Genomic DNA, 21,483 nt, shown 5'->3' on the forward strand with positions numbered 1-21,483 from the left:
TGTACTTTGAACAGTTGCATGTATGTTAAGTAGAACTAGCAGCTGAAAAACACAAGAGAGGGGATTAACAGAACTGAAGTTCCACAAGCATCTAAACTGCTTAGAGGTTAATATTAGAGTTAATATTTTCAGATATTTATTCATTATTGTTTTAGCTTGGTTGAGGAGGTGTTTTTGAAGGGAGGAGAGCAGAGGAAGGGGAAGACTAAATTGACTTGCTTCAGACATTACTGTTAACTCAGAAATATGTACACAAATACATTATCAGCATTTGGCATGATTACAAGCAGACGAAGTTCTTTGGCTCCTTTAAGCTTTGAACCTAGCTATCAGTACTTAGTTGCTTCTGTTTATACTGTACTGGTTAGGTGGCACAGGTTTTAATCTTTTAATCCATTTGAGAAACCATTTTCACCAGCTGTTAACTTTTTCAAAAACTTCACAGTTTTGATATCTTTTGGTAAAACCCAGAAAAGCCAGTGTCTTACTGTGTCAGTATGTAGGTAATTACTGTAAGTTGCTTGGCAGCTTTTTTATCTTAAAGTATATTTTTATATATACACACATATAATACTATTTAGTAAGTGCAAAGGTAGTTCACGTCAGGAATACTAGATTAGTTTTATACTGGGGAATGGAATGTTGCCTTAGAGAATAAAATAGGCCTAACATTTATCCATGTGCTTTGGGTGGTGTAGAAATGTAATTTTTGTGTCAGAGTGAGGGACCATTTTTAATGAGATATAACACAGCAGGTAATGTGATAGGAGGAGTGGCTGTGTCATGGGTATGCTGCAAGGGAAAGCCAAGACTGGTTTTGTTTCCAGGTCTTTCCAGGTGTTGCAAAAATGAAGCAGCTGCAGACTGGGATAATGTCAACACAAATCCTGAGAAGACTTAAAAAATAGGAACTGCTGTCACTAAGGGATGTGATAAAACTGTCTTGAGTTTAAAGAGCCGCATCTTCCATGTGGAGATATCACAGATATATTTTGGTTGGTTGTTCAGACTTAATGTTACAAGGCAGCTGTGTAAAGCATACTCAGAGATAGTCATGAAGAAACCAAAGCACCCTCTGAGCCTGATGTTATGACTTTCAAATACTCCTTGTGTGTGAGGACAAATATTTGTCTAACTGTATTTATCCATTCACTTTGTATGAGATTTAAAGCAGTTTGAGTAAAGCAGATGCTGAGAGTGGATGGCCTGGATTAAATTGATTCATTAACCATTCCCTTTACCTGGCTCAATAAAATGTCTCACTCCCTTGCTGTTGTTTATTTCAGCCTGAACAAGAGAAGGCTTCGGGGTGACCTAATTGCAGCCTTCCAGTACCTGAAGGAAACTTATAGGAAAGATGGGGCAAGACTATTTATGTAGTGACAGTGCAGGAGGGAATGGCATCAAAGTGACAGAAGGTATGTTTTAGATTAGGTATTAGGAAAAATTCCGTACTGTGAGGGTGAAGAGGAGCTGAAACTGGTTGCCCAGAGAAGTTGTGGATGTCTTATCTCTGGACGTGGTGAAGGCCAGATTGGATGGCGCTTTGAGCGAGCTGGTCTAGTCGAAGGTGTCCTTGTCCACGGCAGGGTGGGTTGAAATTGGGTGATCTTCAAGGTCCCCAAACCATTCTGTGATTTTACGATTTTCTGTGAGTGCAAAATCTGCTCAGCGCGGACGCTGGCCGGAGCGAGCGGGCCGGGCACCGCCGGCAGGCAGCCCGGAGCCGGGAACCGCCGGCAGCCCGGCCGGGCGGGGCTGCGGGAAGGGCAATGTGACCGCGGCGGGCGGGGCTCGGGGCCGGGCCGCGCCCCTTCCGGCGGCCGCTGCCGGAACCGCGGAGCGGAGGGGGCGGACGGGCCCGGGACACCGCCTCGCCTTGCGCCGCCGCCGGTCCCTCCCGCCAGTCCCGTCCTGTCCCCTCATGGCGCTGGAGCGCACGGGCACCGGCCCCTCCCACCGCCCGCTCCGACCTCCCCCGCCCCCGTCTCCTCTTGGTTCGCCGCTCCCCGGCATGTGAGAGGGGCCGTGACCGCAGGTAAGGCGGGGAGAGGCGGGCAGGGGGCCCGGCCGGCCCCGCGGGGGAGGCGGCAGGCGGGGCTCCTGCCCCAAGGCCCTCGGTGCCGGGCGCTGCGGCTGACAGCGAGCGGGGCTCCGGGCCTCGCCTCTGGCTGGACAAGCCCGAGGGTGCTTTCTCCGTAGTGGGAAACTTGTGCTTTGGTCCGAGAAGGCCGGGATTAAAAGCTGTAAATCGGGCTGTTGGCGGGGTTCTCGCAGCGGGCAGAGGTTCCAGGTACAGTGCGCTGGCTCTGGCCGTGCTCCGGGGCCGCTGTGCCCCGTGCAGCGCTTCCACAGCGCCTTCAGAACTTCAGAGCCCTGGTGCCTCATTTTGACGCGGAGAAAGTAATCGTAGCTTTGCATTGTAATTCATTGTAGTCTTCAGCTGACATGGGGAGGTTTAGATTGGACATTAGGAGGAATTTCTTCATAGGCAGGGTGATGAGATGTTGGAGTGGTTGACCAGGGAGGTACCTAGTGGAGTCACTGTCCTTGGAGCTGTGTAAGAAAAGTCTGGATGGACATGGCCCTTAGTGCCAAGGTCTGTTGGCATAGTGGTGGTTGGGTTATAGATGTGACTCCGTCTGACATGTCTTTTCCAGCCTAGCTGATTCTGTGATTCAGAGTGAAGATACTGCCTGGATCTAAGTCCTTCATCCCTGTTTTTTCCCACAATCTTTTTCAAGCAGTCAACTTTCTCTGTTTAACATTGTTTGTACTGAAGATGTGATAAATGTAAGTCTTTGTGGTTCTATCTTAATGCCTTTGATGTGCCTCCTTGTATTCAGTTAGGGCTTTTCCCCCTGGAAGGTAACAGCTTCATCAATAGAAAATTATTCCATAAGGTTTTGTTGGTATCATATTTAGAATTCAGTGTGACACTAGTTCTGCTTTTGTTAAAGTACTTAATTCTGATGATAAAATCCTGTCAAACAGGAAAGCAGGTTATAACAGGTTATCAGTTGTGTCAAAAGAGTAGCTGTGACTAATGTATAGATTGGACTTTAACTTCCTGGGTTATCTTCAATTTGAAACTGCCCATATTAAATACCAAAGGTGGAACTTCAGTGACCCTGTGCTGGGTATTCCTCCCACAAGAGTGGAACTCATGTGCCAGGTACAGCAAAGATGAGGCAAGTCTTACCTTGAGTCTATTTTGATAGCTTTCCATGAAAACAGTCAATGCAGTATCAGTTATAAAGCACTCCCTGTAGTTTGTATTCAGTTAATGAATAACACTGTTATAGTGAAGATCCTTTTTAGCTTTATTTGAAAGTGCTTTAATTAAAGGTCAGTTTTTTATAGAATAACTACAAGTAGCACATGCACAGAATAGGTTTTTTATGTGGATTTTGTTTCCTCCTAGGTTCATAAGATGACGTGCTTGTTGCTTTTGCTTTATAAATAGAAATCTGCTATTAAAAATTAATAAAATTAAAGTATTAATTTTCCCCATAGTTTATCTAAACCTTTTAAAATAGACAACTGTAGGATAGTTAAGGTATGTTTTGCTTTCTGAGCACATGATAGTGCCTCTAACATTATATATATGCATATATATATCATAAATATGATTTTAGCTTGCCTGTGTGTAATATGTAAATAATTATGTGTATAAGTTTAGGCAGTTTTTAACTTTGACAGAGCTGGAAAACTTTATCCTGTATTGGGGGAAATGTGCAGTACAAAATTGAATGTATTGTACCCTAAACAGTGTGTACAGGATCTGTAGGTACTGTGTGCATCCATCTTGGCCTTTTAAAGGTGCACATGACTAAGGTTTGAATATCCTACTACTCTGTTGTGTCTGTCCTCCAATGTTCTCTCTGTACATCTGTTTAAAAGATATGTTTGTGAGTGGATGGAACATGGCTGAGGAAGGCTTGGATTTAATAATTAGGTATGTTTGGGGGCTTTTAGTAATCTTACTAAGAACATTTCTGTGTTCATACTGCCCACTGCCCCATCACTCTGTGTATCCAAAGAAGGGCTGCCAAGATGGTGAAGGGGGTGGAGGAGAAGCTGTGTGAGGAGCAGCTGAGGCCACTTGCTCTGTTCAGCCTGAAGAAGAGGAGCTCAGGGGAGACCTCACCAGGGTCTACAGCTTCCTGATGGGGGGAAGCAGGGAACAGGCACTGGTCTCTTCTCTCTGGACACCAGTGACAGGACCCACGGGAATGGCCTGAAGCTGTGTCAGGGAAGGTTTGGGTTGCATATTGGGACAATGGTCCTCACCCAGAGGGTGGTTGGCACTGGAACAGCTCCCCAGGGCAGAGGTCACAGCAGCAGCCTGACAGAGTTTGAACGTGTGTGTGTCAGGCACATGGTGGGTTTCCTGGGGCTGTCCTGTGCAGGGCCAGCAGCTGGACTTGGTGATCCTTGTGGGCTCCTTTCAACTCAGTGTCTTCAGTGATTCTGTATAAACATCCTCTGAAAACTCGCCATATCAAAGCAAATAATTACAACTTGATATTAGTTATCTTGGAATAAAAGTGCCTTAGCACTTTAGTTACAGAAGGAAACTGAAAGAATTAGGAAAGTATTTCAGTTCAACTTTAATATGGTACCTACTAAAGAATAACTTAGATCACAGGTTAGTTTCTTTGATTTGTGAAGTGAAAAGCAAAAGGATGAAATAACTATGGCTTCAGGCAAGCTGTATCTAAGGAAGATCAAATCTAAAATCACGCTGATTTGTTATGCAAATGTTTCTGAAACAAAAATCCTCTTCCTTTTTAAAGCATAGATTGGACATGGTCTTGTGTGTCATGCATGAAAATTAAATTGTCTTGAAATGATGGACATAATTTTTTTGCCAAATTCTTAACATGCCAATTAATGCTATTTTTGATTTCTGTTTTAGAAACCTAACTTCAAAATACTTAAGAAGTGAATGCCTCTGGATTTTGGAACAAAATTGGTATGTATAATGAGCTGTCTACAGGCTCATCACCAAACGTTTGGATTTCTGTTTTCTTAGGGAATGTTTGTTTCATGTAGATTTATGCTTGTGGAAAGGAAAAAGGGTACACATAATAGCCAACATGACACATAATAGTCAATGTGTATTTGTTAAAGCAATTTATTGATTCAACCTCCTTTTCTTCCCTGACAAGCTTTATGGCTAGAAGGGCATTAAATAGGTGCTTAATTCCAATGTTAGAAACATAAAACTTAAGCAGAATTGACAGTGAAATACCATAGAACAGTTCAAAAGGTGCAGAGTGGCTGTACCTAGAGTATTATTGTCTTGTCAAAGCAGGCTCTTGTTCAAAAATCTTCCATCATGTCTGAATCTTTGGCTGTTTAATGTTATTGATCTGGCTCAAAAGACAAAGAAATAATCAATAACATTGGGCAGGGAAGGATTGCCAGTATGTAACCTTGGTTGAATGTTTTCAGGAAACGTTTCTAAAAAAAGAGATGTTTTTTAATAGGAGTAAATGGAAGATATTTCACCCAGGCAGGAGTAATTTGCTGTACAAGTGCAGGAGGTTGCACCAATAGAGAAGTTGAAAATGAGTCAACAGTAGGTGACTGCAGAAAAAGGGCTAAAAAACCCACCTGCTTTGGACATTTGAAAAGAAATAAGAGTCTGCCACTTACTGCAGAAGTGATAATAACTCAAGCCAAAGTACTATATACAGCTTTGGAAATTGCACTTAAAAAAAGCTTTTGGGAAAGAACCCAGAGGGTGGCACAGGAGGAGACACCTGCAGGGTAATGTTGATATGTGGATTCAAAGATAAAGGGACTTGTATCTTTTTCCAGCAGTGGGATTTGGTAGTAAAAGTGAAGATGATCAGATAATGAGAGTTCCTAATGGCATCAAAGCATGGCTGCCACATTTTTGAAGTTTCCTTTGCAAGAATTTTGTGGGAGAAGTTTGGCTGAATTATCTGTAATGAGGAGCAGCAGTGAATTATGTAGTACATGGCAAAGGGTTGAAGTAAATGGCCTTTTAAGGTCATTTTTTTTGCTTAATGGCATCATCCTGATCATAGTTGAAAAGAGCAGGTTTTAAAAAAGATTCTTGAATTTAAATAATGTAGTGTATATTTGGATTATTTCTTGTAAGTATTTTAAGACTGTCTACTTAACTGTAGAGGGCTTGTGGCCAAGTAAGCAAAGTTGGAACAATGCACCATGTCTGCCTTTCCCAGCTCTAATTATTGCTTCCATACAATGTGCAGCTTGTGGAAGTGATACTAATTTTCTTTGGCTGGTAACTCCCATATTCTTACTTATGCTTATCTTCTCTTAAATGTAATGTATTACTTCTTCTCATTACACCACTTTTAATGTTTCTGAATATTTAGAGAGGTCTTGCTTGCAATAAATGTAACATCTTTGGAGCACTGTGTGTGTGCTGCTTTTGAGAGAAAACGACTTCTGAGCCAAGAGGCGAAATGTTAGCCTGTGTTTTAGACCAGAGAGTCTGTATTTTGCTAGCATTTATGATACATTTGGTTACATCTTAAAAATAAGCAAAAAAACTTTATGGCTAATCTGGATTTGCTTATCTCCCACAGTTTTTTTTCGCATTCCAAGTTTCTGCATCGATCCGTCATAACCTTCAAACCCAGTTCCCCGTGTGCACTGTCATTGCACTGTTGCACGCTGAGAGTTGTGACTCATGACACCAGCAGATCAACAGGCAATTCATTAATGAGTGGCTCTTGGAGGCATGGTAGATGTTGTAGCTTCTGCGAATAAGAGAGTCTCAGCCCTTCTTTGCTTCTCTGAAGTCAGAGCAGGAAACTAGTACGCCTCCATGACACTGCTGGTCTTGAGTGGATGAAGTGTTCTATGTGTTAAAATCAGCTGTGAACTTGATTAGAGAACCTTTGCAGCACTGCATGAATGCCAGCTTTATTTAACTCCTACATTTTCTGGCTTTTCTCTGTTTAGAACCTAGTAGTGGCCCTGGCTGCTGGAATGCAACAGCTTTGGCATGTCCCAAGGCAGAAACATGAGAGGCGTTATTTATTCCAGAAACTGCTCATTTCATGGCATTTTCTCATGCCCATAGATAATTTTTCTTGATTGTATTTATAAGCATGCATTAGTTCTTCTTTTAGTAAGTCTTAGGGTTAGAATTAAAGTCCTGATTTCTGAAAGTGTAAAACTTCCAGTGCCTGGTACTGCTTTGACCTTCCACATGTCAGTTCTGCACATGCAAATTATATCTGCTATATACAGAGAGAGCCAGATCTCTTCAGAAGGAAGCTGGGTCCACCATGGCTGTGTGACATGTGTCTGCAACTGTAGACATCTGAATAAACCTTAGGTGGAAATAAGGCAGCCCAGCCAAAGCAGAAATGGGATTGGCTGTGTCTGTGAGGACAAATAAATGTGATGGGAAGAGCTGGCAGGAATTTATCTGAATTTTTGTAATGTAAGTGGTTGAGATTTGAGTGGTTTACAAGGTTAACAAAGTGGTTGACAGGGCACTTCAGTGTATTTGAGACATAGGGGAAAGTAGAAATACTAGTTTTGAAGTGTAGCATCCTTTTCAAGTCTAAATTCATAAAATTACCTGTGAGCAGACAAGGTTCTTCATTCTTCTGCAACCAAATTCTTCCTTTGCTGCGAAGAAAAGCAGCCTGTGCTTTTCCCTTGTTTCTGGTATGCAGTGGGTGGAAGGTGTCAGGATGGGACTAACTGATGCTCTTTGTCAGTGTAGGTGAAGGTATGCAAGTCAGGGAGGGAAGAAATAAAATAAAAAAATAAGTGGCTTTGCCAGTATGGAGAGTTCTCTTTTAGTAAAAAGCTACACCAGTAAAAATAATCCCATTAATAATATAGCTAATTGTTTAAAAAACTGGTAAAGTATAAAGCTTAGCAAAACCAGCCCCTCCTCCCCCAGGTGATGCTATACCACTGGCACATTTTGCACCAGCTGGAGTTGGAAGAACATTGTTAGCTCAGTTACCTGAGTGCCTTACACCTGCTACAACAGATGGTGGAGAGAACAGCCACAAAAGTCTTACGTCTTTTCCTTGCATTAAAACTTCTTCCAGAGACTGAAAATCTTGTTTGAATTTAAAACCAGGATGATATTTTATGCAGTTGGTGAGGTGGCTGGGTTTGGTCTGTCTCATGCACTGATGGTTTGTCTTTCTTGGTCTCATTTTTTTAGGTGGTTTTGTGTCATGCAAGAGTCTAGTTTATTTTTAAAAATTTATAGGAAGTGAAAGCACTCTATTGTAGATAATTTACTTACTTTCTCCCACAAAATAAGATCTTAAAAATTACTGTGCAAGGATTAAGGGAAGTAGATTTGAGAATTTTGAACTGTGGCTCATGCAGCATTTTGAATAGTGCTATGTTGAGTGCTTACTGTTTTCCTTTACTTTTCCACAGCCTAACTGGATGCAAGTAAGAGGATCTGTGCTCAGTTTTAATGCTAACCTACCAGTAACTCTCTGTTAGGTTTTCCTAGAGGTATAGCAAATTAACCAAAGTTGAAAGCACAAAAGTACAGGGAAAAGTAATATTGAAAGGTGCTTCATACAAGTATGGGAAACTGTGTAAAATAATTTAACAAAATACTTATTCCTTGCCAGATTTTCCTGTTAAAGAGTAATTGCATGTGCATGCATGTGAGGTTTGTTTGTATTAAGAAAATGGCTGTATGATTAAAGATCCTTCTAATACTCTCTTTCATTTTTCTAGGGAGTTTATATGGAAGAAATGCTGCTGCGACTGTTCTCAAACTCTGTTACAGACTGATTTCAATGTAAGCAATTTCTTGTTCAGTACCATGGTGTGCCAGACACAGATTTGCATACTCAATGAAAAGAAAAATAAATTACATATTTGTAAAATATCTCTAAAGTTTCTCAAGGAATTTTTGTTTGCTTGGGTTTCAGTTTTTATATGCCAGGTCAGAAATCCTTCCTTCTCTGTGTTCAGACTTGTTAGTTACTCATCCTTAGTGCAAGCTTATACATGCTTCGGATTACCTTTTTTTTGTGTTAACCACTCTTTGCAGAAGCCACTTGCAGGACAACCAGTCACATGAGCTGTTGAGGATTTTCCTTTTCTACCAGCTTAATGTAATGTGTATATTTTGCTCATGTTTCAGTGTTGCATCATTTTCTGTTGATTATCAGAAGTTCTACGCCTTGTTGATCAATGTGACGGTGTTCAGGAGTTTACGAGATGAGCCAAACTCGTGGGAAGTATGACTTCTGTATTGGTCTGGTGTTGGCTATGAGTTCCAGCATTTTCATTGGAGGAAGTTTCATCCTGAAAAAGAAAGGTCTCCTCCGGTTAGCCAGGAAAGGCTCCATGAGAGCAGGTAAATGCATACATCTTTTAATAATTTGCTGATGTTTAGGTTTTGCTGTTTAACAGAAGATTACTTCTGTTCATTAGTTCATTAAACTAATAATCTTGTTTTGACTTTCTTGGGTTTTTGTTACATGTGTATGAAACCTAAAACATAGAGCTGGTGTGTTTTTCTCAGGGTGTCAGATACCCTTAACTCCGTGTGTGACACATGCTATTTAATGCATACATAATGCCCTTTGGGGACATTTGTCAAAGGATTCCTTTGTATGACAGTTAAATCTAAATTGTACTTGCAAATTGCAAGCAGCACTCTTAACTATGTCTGTGCTCCTGAATGAGTGAATTTAAGAGAGTTTTAACCGTGTTTGGGTGTCAGAAAATTGTTTTGGAAAACTGAAAGTCACGTGTAGTAACTGAGCGTGATGAGTAGAGCACCTCAAGGGTTCATACTGGAAGCAATACTATAAAATATCCTCATCAGTGACACAGACAGTGGCACTGACTGAGCGTGCTGGCAGTGGGGTTGTGAACCTCACTGAGCTGAGGGGGGCAGTTGATGCTCTACAGCAAAGGAAGTGGCATCCAGGGGGACCTGGATGGCCTTGGGGAGTGGTCTGTGCAAACCTCTCGAGGTTCAACCAGAACCAGAGCAAGGTGGTGCACCTGGGTCAGGGCAACCTCTGGTATCAACACAGGCTGGGGGATGGACAGATGGACAGCAGCCCTGCCCAGAAGGGCTTGGAGATGCTGGTACATGAGAGGCTGGACGTGACCCAGCAATGTGCACTCACAGCCCCAAAAGCCAAGTATGTCCCAATCAAGTGTGGGCAGCAGGGCCAGGGAGGGGATTCTGCCCCTCTGCTCTGCTCTGGTGTGACCCCACCTGCAGTGCTGCATCCAGCTCCAGGATTCCCAGCGTGGGAAGGACATGGACCTGTTGGAGCAAGTCCAGAGGAGGGCCATGAAAATGATCAGAGGGACAGAACACTTCTGAGGATAGGCTGGCAGAGTTGGGATTGTTAAGCTTAGAGAAGGAAAGGGACACGTTATAGCACCTTCCAGTAACTGAAAGAGGCTTATGAAAAAGAGAGATGAGATTTGGTTTTGGTTTGGTTTTGATCAGGGCCTGTGTTGCCAGGACAAGAGGCAATGACTTTAAATTGAAAGAAGATAAATTTAGGTAGGATAGTTGCAGCATCCTCAGATGATTTAGAATGTTGACTCTGAATATTTTTATTTAGTACCTGTCATTTTTGCTTCTAAAAGATTGTTGATCTTGAGATACATAATTCATGCCACCCTGGTTTGGAATGAGAAAATGTGATGCTTGCACATGCAATCAATCACATATAAACCATGCACAATTTCTGCAAATCAGCAGTCTTAGTAAGAGGCACATAACTTGGCTTTTCATGTAATTTCAGTGATTGAAAGAACTGTTTCTCAGGGTAATGCAGATATGATCATCAGTGCCATTTCTAACACAAAAGAAATAAAATAACTGGTTGTAGGAGGCACAGCCACATCAGAAACTGAAGATGCTTTGATTTCAACCTTTTTACCTAGAGAGCCTAGGTATCAAAAGACTGCTCATGTTTTTAAGGGCAGGGGTTGCAAAAATTATTTTGTCATGGCAGTGTTACAAGTGACAGGGTGTCTGTTTTTAGTGGAATAGCCAATGTTCTTTCAATTTTAGGTCAAGGTGGTCATGCATACCTTAAGGAATGGCTGTGGTGGGCTGGACTTCTTTCAAGTAAGTATCAAAAATTATTCATCTAAACAATGTACATTATATAATTTTAATAAATAACTATGCCACAGATGGCAGCATGGTTACAAAAAAGGGAACAAGATTGAGTTTCTGCAATACATGATAATGTTACCTGGTGATTTGATGGATGCAGTTCAGATTTTAATGTAACCTGTCTCACACCAGAAGCTCTTCCTTTAGTGTAACAGTGGAACTAGGCAGACATTGCTCTTGTATGCCTTTGCTACCCACATGCATTTTGGTTTTTGTCTTAGCAGAGAAGTGCTTAGATGTATAGGATTTCTTGAAGGGAAGCATATTTTGGGATTATGCCTGTTGTTCTTAATTTTTTTCATTGCTTGAACTCTCAACTTACTGTCTGTATTCAGGTAACTGTGGCTTACTGTATGTGCTGTGCTATATCCTGATGTATCAGATTTCTCCATGCAGAACTTCATGAGTCAAGCTGGCAGGCTGGGGAGCTACAGCACAGACATTAAAATAAAACACCTTCTGATTTGGTAGAATTAATTCTAATACCTGTTGTATGTAGTTCCACAGCCTGCTTTTAAAATTTAATAGTGGGGATGAGGGGCAGGGCTGTGTTCTGCTCATACTGTTAGCTGAATGCTGTCATTAGAATTTTGCATTGTTCCCTTGCTGCATGTTTGTGTCTACGTGAACACTGGACACTTACTTGCCCTGATCAGAGGTTTGTTGCATGAGACAGCCTAACTGCTGGCTTTGAATTGCTGTTCCTCTGCAGTGGGAGCTGGAGAAGTAGCGAACTTTGCTGCCTATGCTTTTGCACCAGCTACGTTAGTGACTCCTCTGGGAGCTCTCAGTGTTCTTGTAAGGTAAGAAACACTAACAGAAAGCAGTGTGACTTGAAGCAGAAAAGTAAATTACTTCTTTAGAAATATGTCACTGAACTATGCTGTAATAAATGCACTCTTCACAATAAATGTCAGGAGTAACTTTTAAGTTTCTCCAAATACGTAGTGGCTATGATATGAAAGGGTTCTAGCAATGCATCTACATGTCCATCTCTGGAAAAAGCTGTCGTCTTGTGCATTTTGAAAACATGGTGATCAGAGCAGAGCAGTATTTTCACTCCTAAGTAAGATTTTTTTTTCTTTGTAAAATTATTTTTGCAAGTTCTTAGACATAGTATTTTTTTGGCAGGCAACATAAAAAAGGGGTTCTGGGCAGAGATGTCAAATACTAACAGGTAGTTCTGTCCACAGCAAGTATCTCAAGATAGAAAGTAGCCATTTTTAAACTGCAGATTGTGTATATAAGTGACTTGTACAGTCAAAACAACCTGTAACTTGATGAGCAAATGAGTATTACTAATCTCATGTTTGTTGGTGCCTTTTTTATTTCTTAGTGCCATTCTGTCATCCTTCTTTTTAAATGAAAAACTTAATTTACATGGAAAAATAGGATGTTTGTTAAGTATACTGGGATCAACTGTGATGGTAATTCATGCTCCACAAGAAGAAGAAGTAGAAACTTTGGATGAAATGTCACACAAACTAGGTGATCCAGGTAAGAAAAATGCTGGCTTGAGTTGTACACAGCCCATAATTTCTTCATTTTATAGTTTGATTACTGTTTCATTTATAGTTTCATTGTACACAAGTTCGAGGAAGATGGCCTGTGTCTGCTTCATGTCCAAATGAAGTAGAGATTTGAATTCTGTAACATAATTCTGTAGAGAACTTTGCATGATGGCAAGATGAATTTGTCTGGCCTTGAATAAAGTGCCTTTATGGCAACTAAGGTAGCAGCAGCACAGGTGGATAAACAAAACGTATAGAAATTTTGATTTAAGTGTGTCATCTCTAAGCCCAACTTTGAGATGTCCTTAAAATGAAAAGGTAGGTGTTGTGGTGTCTGCTGAGAAGTAAAGTCCTACAGCTGAGCTGCTATGCCTGTGTGGAAGATGAGGCACTGACAAATGCACGTCTGCAAAATACTATTTATACAAAGGCAATTCTCATATTAAACATGAGGAAACAGCCAGCACAGAGATTAAAAAGTTATTCTTAAGGAATGACCTGATCGTTAGAAACCTGCTGCTGAATACAGCCACCTGCCAAAATGTATCTCCTAGAAAAGGCTCTGTTCAGACCCAGACCTGTGTCCAGTGGCACCTACACCTCAGTGAGTCTGGCTGCAAGGCAGTTTAGCAACCTAATCCTGCAGTAGTAGTGCCAATAGACAAGTAAAGGTAATACAGCATGCCTGAGGTACCACCTTTGTTTTGGATTACTCACTCTAAAATCATCTAAACTGTGATGCTGGAGGAATAATGAGAAACATCCTGAACTCGTCTGTTTATGTTGAGTTGGTCCCATTGTTAATGAGTGTTTTCCCTGCACCCCTAAGATACATACCCCTGCTTCTGATAAATAGAGTCCATAAGTAACAAGTGTGTCCATTAGTGTCTATAAATAACAAGACTTTTTTTTCCTCCAACCACAGGTTTTGTGGTGTTCGCAACGCTCGTTGTCATTGTGTCTTTAATTCTAATATGTGTGGTGGGACCTCGCCATGGACAGACCAACATTCTCGTGTACATAACGATTTGCTCTGTAATTGGAGCCTTATCAGTCTCCTGTGTCAAAGGTCTGGGCATTGCTATAAAGGAACTTTTTGCAGGAAAACCAGTGCTGAAACATCCATTGTCTTGGATTCTGCTGCTAAGCCTTACTGTCTGTGTGAGCACGCAGATCAACTATTTGAACAGGGCTCTGGATATATTCAACACTTCAATAGTGACTCCAATATATTATGTAATCTTCACAACATCTGTTTTAACTTGTTCTGCCATCCTTTTCAAGGAATGGCAACACATGGCGGCTGATGACATTATTGGCACCTTCAGTGGCTTCCTGACTATTATTGTGGGGATCTTTTTATTGCATGCCTTCAAAGATGTTAACTTCACCCTAGCAAACCTGCCCCTCTCTCTGCGGAAGGATGATAGAGCAGCAAATGGCACTTTGCTGAGCACATATGACAGCTTTCATGATGATGAAGAAAGTTCTGCCTGCCTAGGTGAAATGCAATCCACTGAGAGTCTCTCAGCCAGAAGAAATGGAAGCCTGTCACCCTTCTGAAAATATCTACTTGTTACTTAAGAACAATTCTGTAACCCTGGATTTTTTTTTTTCTGCTGTGAAATGTCTGAGCTTGTCTGGAAAGTCATGTACTTTTTAATAGTATGTGTAGACAATCGTTGATTTTTGAGTTTGATTCATTTGGATAAAGAACACTGAAATGTTTTTTATTTGCCTTACTTTTACTTTAAAAAGTACTAAAATGACCTCAGACCACAACTGGTTTTGTTGCTTAAGTTATATGTAAATACTTTCATTTCATTCTTCTGTTTTTAAGATGTATTGCACTAATTACAGTTTTATCAAAAATAAATGGCTTTATTTCTGCATTGGTGGTAAAAAGGTTGCAGCAAACCTGAATCCTTTGTACTTGTGCCCTGACTGACCATGGAGTGACTGCAACCATATTGAAACAGGAGCTGCAGTAACTACTCCTGTCCTAGTTTGTAGAAGAGAAAAGGGAAGGCTACAACCAAGGAAAACTTTGAAAATACTGGTTAGGTAAAGCTGTATGCAAAAGTTGCTGGATTTGCATCAAAAACCCCCAACTTTACCAAATCAGAGTAACAGGCTGGCAGAAACAGGAAGGCAGTAGCTGTTTTCGGTGTGGATAGGTGAGATGGTGGCTCCTGCTTTGACAATTTATGCAGAAGGAAGGATCTCAATCATTACTAGTAGCCAAAGAGCTGCTCCCTCTTCTGTAACAGCGGTCAGGTTCTGTCTGTGCTGCACCATGCTGCCCTGGCTCTGCAGACCTGCTCTGTGTTCCTGATGTTACAGCTTGAACTCACAGAACTGCTGTTTTGTTTGCTGCAACACTGAGATTTAAAAAAAAATGAAACATGAATGGCATTGCTTTAAAATTCAACAATACAACAACAATTCACTGTTGTAAAGGCAGAAAATAAAAATTAGGGAAGAATGTTTTATAAGAACTTTCTACCATGCATGTGAAAGTTGGAAATACTTGGGACAGAGACTAATAGTTACTGCTCATGTTGTCAGGTTTAGTGCTTAGTATTGAAGAGAAATTAAGATTTTTACTAGGACAGAAAAAAAACCAACCTGTTTACCACTTGTGAAACAAAATTCTGCTGGCCTTCCTTTCATATGTGTCATAACATACAGGAGGGGTGAAGGTCTCAAACAAGAAAAATGTTTTTGCTAAGAACTAATTGGAAATTAAAAAGTTACACCTTTTGTGCACCTGTGCTACATTTTTCCTTTTAGATAGGAAAGGGTATACTAGCAAAGGATATTTAGCTCCTATCAAGTCTATAATCCTTTCTGAAAAATAATAAAAATTTACATTATAAAAATGGGAAACAAACATCTCCTAGGACTAATGTCTGAATTGTCTTAAACTCTCTTCCCCCTCAGTGATCATAAAATATGTATTTGATAGCAGTTTTAAGACGTTAAGGGAACAATTCTCTTACTGCTGAAAGTTAACTGGTAAGAATTAGAAATTATTCATATAATGATTAGTTATTTTTAAATAGTTCTTAAACAAAATCAGGCTTTATTAATTAACCATTTTTGCACCAGTGCTGAGCCAAAATCTCAGGTATACGAGACATCCTTAAACAAATAGTGATGTCAGCAAATTAGGAAAGTTGTTCATTTGCTTAACTGAACCTGGCTGACCAAAAGCCTTGTGTGAACTAAAAGACTGTTTCTTAAAGAAGATCATCTGTAAAACACCTTGTAAAAGAAATCCTGCAACCAGCTGGTGTAACAAAGCACAAGTGCTTCTGACTTCTGTGTCCCACGCACCGGGCAGCGTTGTGTGCACTCTCACCACGACAGACACCACTCCAGAGTGGCAGCTCTCAAGCACAGATGTCCTAGGGAAACCTGTGATTGTGGAAACTTGCTGACAGATTGTCTGGAAAATCTCCATCCTGTTTTGCTGAGGAAATTTCAGTTTATTTCCTTCCTCAAAATCGAGTTCTCTGCCACTCTTAATACCTACATGTTCCTCACTTCCTGTGTACCTCTTCTGTCCGATGCTCATTTCTACCCACTGCTGGAGTCAATTCCTTGGCTGGAATGAAGCACCGAAAGAGCTGAGCAGGACAAAAGATGTGCTGTAACTTAGCCATGAACTACTAAGAGGGAAGGAAGAAAAACAGGTTCTCAAAGGGATGCATTCTTGGTTTCATACTAGAGGTTAGAAACACTGACCAAGTAACATCTCCACAAATCCACATCCTGGGTAAAACATATAATTATCTGTCTGTGTCTGTTTTGGCCATCTTAACATCTTGGTTAGGGCTGATCCCAAAGCCAGATGACAGGATCCTGGAGTAAGCAAGCAGGAGTTACTACTTTTCTCTGAATGGTTTGCTTTAAAATTCAACTTCTATAGTTGCAAAGTTTTACAATTTTACTGATGCAGTGTTTGCATTGTACAGCAAGTGTAATTTAACAAATACTTTCCATAATAAATAATGATTAACATCATTAGAGTTTATGTACTGGGATAGATTACACCTGATCACTGTAGTCAGGATTCTCATAAAGAAGAATTCCTCATCACTTGTAGATGTGCTTGGGTACAGAGGTATGTATTGCAAACCAAAATATAAACTGTGTTAGAAGCTCTCATTAGGAAAAAGTAAACTGTCCCCATTCTGATCGATCAAACTGCCACCTTTAAAAATATTAGAATCCTGTCAATAACCTACATGTTAAGTGACTTTGAAATGAACACTTCAAATAACCTTCATTTCCGTAATTACTGATCTCTGAGAATAGATTTGCAAAGAGGAAGAAGAATCAACTGACGAGAAAATTACTCACAAAGCACCAGCAGAGTTTGTTTTGTTGTTTTTTCTCTCTTTTTTTTTAATAAAGGCAAATTAAGCAATTAAGGCTCTAATACAAACAATTATTCATTGATTTCTAAAAATTTTTTCTACAGAACCGTTTTTTACCCTCCACAGCCATTATTTCTATAGCTTCAGGGGAAAATTATACCAGTCCAGTCTAAAATGGCCACCTCGGACAGGAATGCAAAGAGGTTTCAAAAATCTCACAGGCTTTTAATCAAAGTGTATAAAATTTTAGTCTAGAAAAATAAGTATGGATTGTATACAGTTACTGTGCTTGGAGATGGAGAGAACAGTGTGCCACTCAAATGGCACAGGCATACTGAAAAATGCAGATGAGAGAATGTTGGTGTGGGTTTTGTTTCTTCCTTTGTTTCTCATACTTTTAGCCTAAAGAGGTGCAAAAAGTATTGTTAGGTGAGAATCTAGTTGCTGGCAAGGGACTGATGAATTGGTGGCTGGAAGCAGCGCACGTGTTCCACGGGTGTGCTCTCTCCATCGCCGGACTTCAAATACTTGTCCAAAATAGCAATTATTTCGTCATTCAGAATCTGGAACTTGCGAATTCTCTCAACCATTTTCTTCAAAGGCTGCAAACATCAAAAGAACAGACACAGGAATTAGCTTTGGATATGAAAAGCCTTAGCCAGAAAACCAGCAAATGCTGTTGCTTCATCTCTCCCAGCAATGTTACAAATGTTTCCCTCGTGCTGCTAAGCCAGTGGAAATACAAGGTGCATTTTCGGTTTTGACAGTGCTGCTTTGGGTACAAAGAAGCTCAACTTAGAGCAGGTTGCCATTTTGGGAATGAACCTATATAAGATGGAAGGCATTAAGAAAATCTTATATATTTGTGACATCAGAATTCTGCTTGACTAGTCTTCCAACTCCAGCCTAAATCTTTTGTTTCTGAAAATCCTGGTGCCCTCATTTTCAGCAGTTCATTCTAAAAACTGGATTGCCACATCTACGCTACATCTGAATACAAACAGCTCTGAGTTGTCTTTATTACTAAAACAAATACAGATGTTTTCAACTCACCACATTCTTGATAACCTCATCTTTGCCATCGTGCTTTTGGACTTTCAACAGGTGGTAGCAGAAATCCAACACGTCAAAGCGCCGCTGCTGTCCCAAAAGCACGATGATCATACATCCAGCCCAGTGCAAGCCATCCCCAAAGCACTGCCTGGAACAGGAAACACACCACAGAGCACGTTTCAACTACATCTTCAAACACAGTCACAGCAAACACTCAGTAATCAGCCACTTCACTAAATAATAAATGTGGTAGACACTCATTTACAAAGCAAAAGCTCTGGGATATTAATTATCATTGGAGGTATCACAAGCAATTCAAATTGATACATAACAAAAAACAGAACTCCCTCTCTTCCTTGAATTCCACATAACAGAGTTACTCAAAAAACATTTACTGCCCATTAGACTCCTGCGGCATTACATTTCATTTTCAGTGGAAACAACACTTGCAAAGAAAACAAAGCAGGAATTCAACACCACTCTGCTCCTTTAGGCTGCAGGCATGAAAGGAAGTAAATGTCCTATGCCATTTTCTAATTGCCCAGTAAAAAGCATGTTACAGCTCATACAACAATTTTTCAAAATAATTATATTCTCAAAACCCACAAAACCAAGAACAAACAAACATGACTCGTGTTAATCATGTTGAATTCCAAGTGCTCATTCCTGCTCTTAAATTCAGAGAAGAAATACTTGTTAAAGTTAGATGCACAAATATTCTGCTATTTTATTTAAGCTGGGTGTCCACAGGGGCATGACCCCTATTGAAAGACACGTGCTAGGGCCCGTTTGTCACAGGATCATTCATTATACACTGCAATACTTAAAATAGAGGGTTATTTTCACTAGAGATAACAATAGTATCTGTGTTCATGGACGATGTGTCCCTCGTGGTGACGGCAGCACTTCTCCCTGCTCCTGCCCTAAGCTCCTGCAGGCAGGCACACAAACACCTCCCTCCAGCCCCGCTGCCACATCAGGACAAGCCAAGCACTGTGGCCCCAGGGGCACTGCGGGCAGCTGGCAGCACGTACTCCACAGTGAACTCGTGTGTTCCCACGGGGATGCAGTAGACGAACTGCATTGCGCTCCAGAGGCGATGGAACTCCACACACTCATCCACATGCATCACCCCGTTGCTGGGCAGGGGTCCGCGCCAGATGGGATCGTCCAGGAAGGAGCGGATCCTCGTCAGGATCACCTCAAACATGGACAGGCCGCAGCAGAGGCGTTCTTTGGTCAGCAAGTCCCCTTCCCTTGCAATTGCTATTTGCTGAAGTGGAGAGAAACAAAGAGAGAAAAAAAGCTGGTAAAATCCTGGTAAAAGCCACTTCACCACAAGATTTTATTTGAAAAAATTAATACAATACATTTTTCAGTTTCACACGATTTATTCTAGGAGAAATGTCTTCTGATTTAAAGTGAGGTCAGACACTGCTAACCTGGGGATCAGATCAGTGGAAAAACATTCAGAGAAAATTGTAAAATCCTTTTTAAGCAGACAGACTTAAAGTGAGTAACACTAACTGCAGTAATGCTAGTCCTGGATTTATCTCAAGGAAGTTTAAAGAATTCTTTGTCTGAATGGAGGCAGAAAGAAAAACCAGAGTTCAGTGCTCTGCTGTAGCTCCTACATGCACTCTCCTAACTCTCAGCTGTTGCTGTTAGAGATGAGAAGGCTCCAAAGAGGAGCACCAACAGGCTCAGACAAAATCCAAAAGAGGAATGCTGCATGTGCCTGTCCCAGCTTGTGCCATCACACAGACAGCTCTCTCCTAGTGCAGCAGCACCTACTGAACTGCAGCACCTATGATGACAAAAGCAGTCTGAATTGTGCTGCAGGGCATTCTGCTCTTACTTTCTACTATTCACATCTCAACCTTAGTAAACTGCTAAGATTAGCAGGGGATTAATGCACCCTCACCCCTGAGAAAGGGGAACAGTGCTGAAGCTGCAAAGGCAGTTCAAGAATGTTCTCTTTGGTCATTGTTCCCAGGAGACCTCAACTCAAATGACAGCTAATTCTCCAAGAGTTTCTAAATGGCTGAAAGAGTGACAGAATGATTTAAATATATATATATATGTGCACAAGAAAACGGATTGCTTTTGGTGGAATTTGCAGGAGGAGCTCCCAGGCTGGACCTTACACTGGGAGGGTATCCCATGGTAAACACACATACCAATTAGCATTTTCCCCCAAATGTGTCACTTCTGCCCCAGTCTCAAATGTTTTAAACTTCTAAGCTTTAGCAGCTTTTTCCAAATTTATGGATCTAAATAAAAATTATTTGTGTGAAGAAGCTGGATGTGCAGGTTGAAGTTCTGACAGAGCTATCAGGACAGGCTTTCTGATGCTCAGAAATTTCTTGAATTGCCTCTGACACAAATGAGAAAGATTACCTGGGGCGTGCCAAGTCTTTCAATGAGAGGAACCAAATGTAGTGAAGCATATTTTGATTCCAGTCTCTTCATTTTAGCATCAAGTCTTTCACCCTCTGAAAGAAAAGAAAAAAAAAGTGAAGAGAGGAATCATAAATTGCAAGTAACCAAGAGAATTCTTATTTTAACACAATTTTTATCCAGCAAGGAAGAAAATTCTGTTCTTTTTAGGCAATTTAACTATTAAATAGCTGGTTAATATTTTATGCACTTTTAGAGAAATACACACATATTTTAAAATGCTACATTACATGTGCAAACAGAAAGGAGGATTTGTAGCAGAGTACATCTAACTAAATTCAAGGAAGAATATAAGGCTCTGTTATGCTGCTGTTGTCAAGATATTTGACCCCTACTTGTACTAAGACAACTAAGTTGTCTTTATGCACAAAATGTTTGTCTCTAGAAGGTGAGGTAAAATGAGGATACAATCTTGTGTATAGCAAGGCTAAAAAGCAGCTGGAACTTCCTGAACACTGGCAAGTAGGAAAGGTTCTCTGGCAAATGGGAAAATACAATTTACAATGATCTGGTTAGTTTTATGCAGAGATGCAAGTAGCTACTGTGAGCTCAGAAATATTCTCATAGTTTTGTAGCTGATGGGATTTCTCCAAGCAGAACAAATCAGCTAGCTCCAGCAGTGAGAAATGGAAAAGAAAGAAGACAGAAGAGAAGCACAGAAAGAAGAGAGGGCAAAGGGGAAGGGAGACAGCTCACTTTCTGATGATGAGGAGAAAGATGAGGAGAGCAGATACCATAGGAAGCAATCCTGCAAATATTCACTACTGCATACTCTCTTTAGTGAAAAGGAAGTGAAAAATCTACAGGGATCACCTTTATTTACTTACTTGCTGACAGACACCCTGCACCATTTAACTGACAATTCTATAAGCTAAAGAGAAGCTTCAAAAAAGCCTCTCACTATATCCACAAA

General features: G+C 40.7%; 2 protein-coding genes across 7 annotated transcripts in view; one reads left to right on the forward strand and one right to left on the reverse strand.

Moving 5' to 3' along the window:
- Window positions 1-1,794: 1,794 nt before the first annotated feature.
- On the forward strand, window positions 1,795-15,076 carry NIPA2 (NIPA magnesium transporter 2). 4 transcript variants are annotated; one of them, XM_064408174.1, is made up of 8 exons: window positions 1,795-2,038; window positions 4,922-4,978; window positions 8,737-8,800; window positions 9,177-9,364; window positions 11,054-11,110; window positions 11,874-11,964; window positions 12,498-12,658; window positions 13,598-15,076. In XM_064408174.1, the coding sequence occupies exons 4-8, from the start codon at window positions 9,226-9,228 to the stop codon at window positions 14,233-14,235; spliced, it is 1,086 nt and encodes a 361-aa protein (XP_064264244.1). In that variant the 5' UTR covers window positions 1,795-2,038; window positions 4,922-4,978; window positions 8,737-8,800; window positions 9,177-9,225; the 3' UTR covers window positions 14,236-15,076. The 4 variants fall into 4 exon arrangements, with proteins under 4 accessions (XP_064264244.1, XP_064264241.1, XP_064264243.1 ...); XM_064408171.1 differs by having other exon boundaries at window positions 1,796-2,038; window positions 9,149-9,364; XM_064408173.1 differs by lacking the exon at window positions 1,795-2,038 and adding an exon at window positions 2,148-2,293 and having other exon boundaries at window positions 9,149-9,364.
- A 1,960-nt stretch (window positions 15,077-17,036) lies between these two features.
- The window catches only part of CYFIP1 (cytoplasmic FMR1 interacting protein 1), a 74,378-nt gene continuing 69,931 nt past the window's right edge, over window positions 17,037-21,483 (reverse strand). For all 3 annotated transcript variants that reach the window (XM_064408168.1, XM_064408167.1, XM_064408170.1), the window contains 4 exons: window positions 20,511-20,605; window positions 19,145-19,383; window positions 18,111-18,258; window positions 17,037-17,659 (listed from right to left, as the gene is read on the reverse strand). In XM_064408168.1, coding sequence (XP_064264238.1) covers window positions 17,495-17,659; window positions 18,111-18,258; window positions 19,145-19,383; window positions 20,511-20,605 — 647 coding nt within the window. In that variant the 3' untranslated portion in view covers window positions 17,037-17,494. The remainder of the gene's footprint in view (window positions 17,660-18,110; window positions 18,259-19,144; window positions 19,384-20,510; window positions 20,606-21,483) is intronic.

This window comes from Passer domesticus, chromosome 2, assembly GCF_036417665.1.
Source record: "Passer domesticus isolate bPasDom1 chromosome 2, bPasDom1.hap1, whole genome shotgun sequence".
Lineage (NCBI taxonomy): Eukaryota > Metazoa > Chordata > Aves > Passeriformes > Passeridae > Passer > Passer domesticus.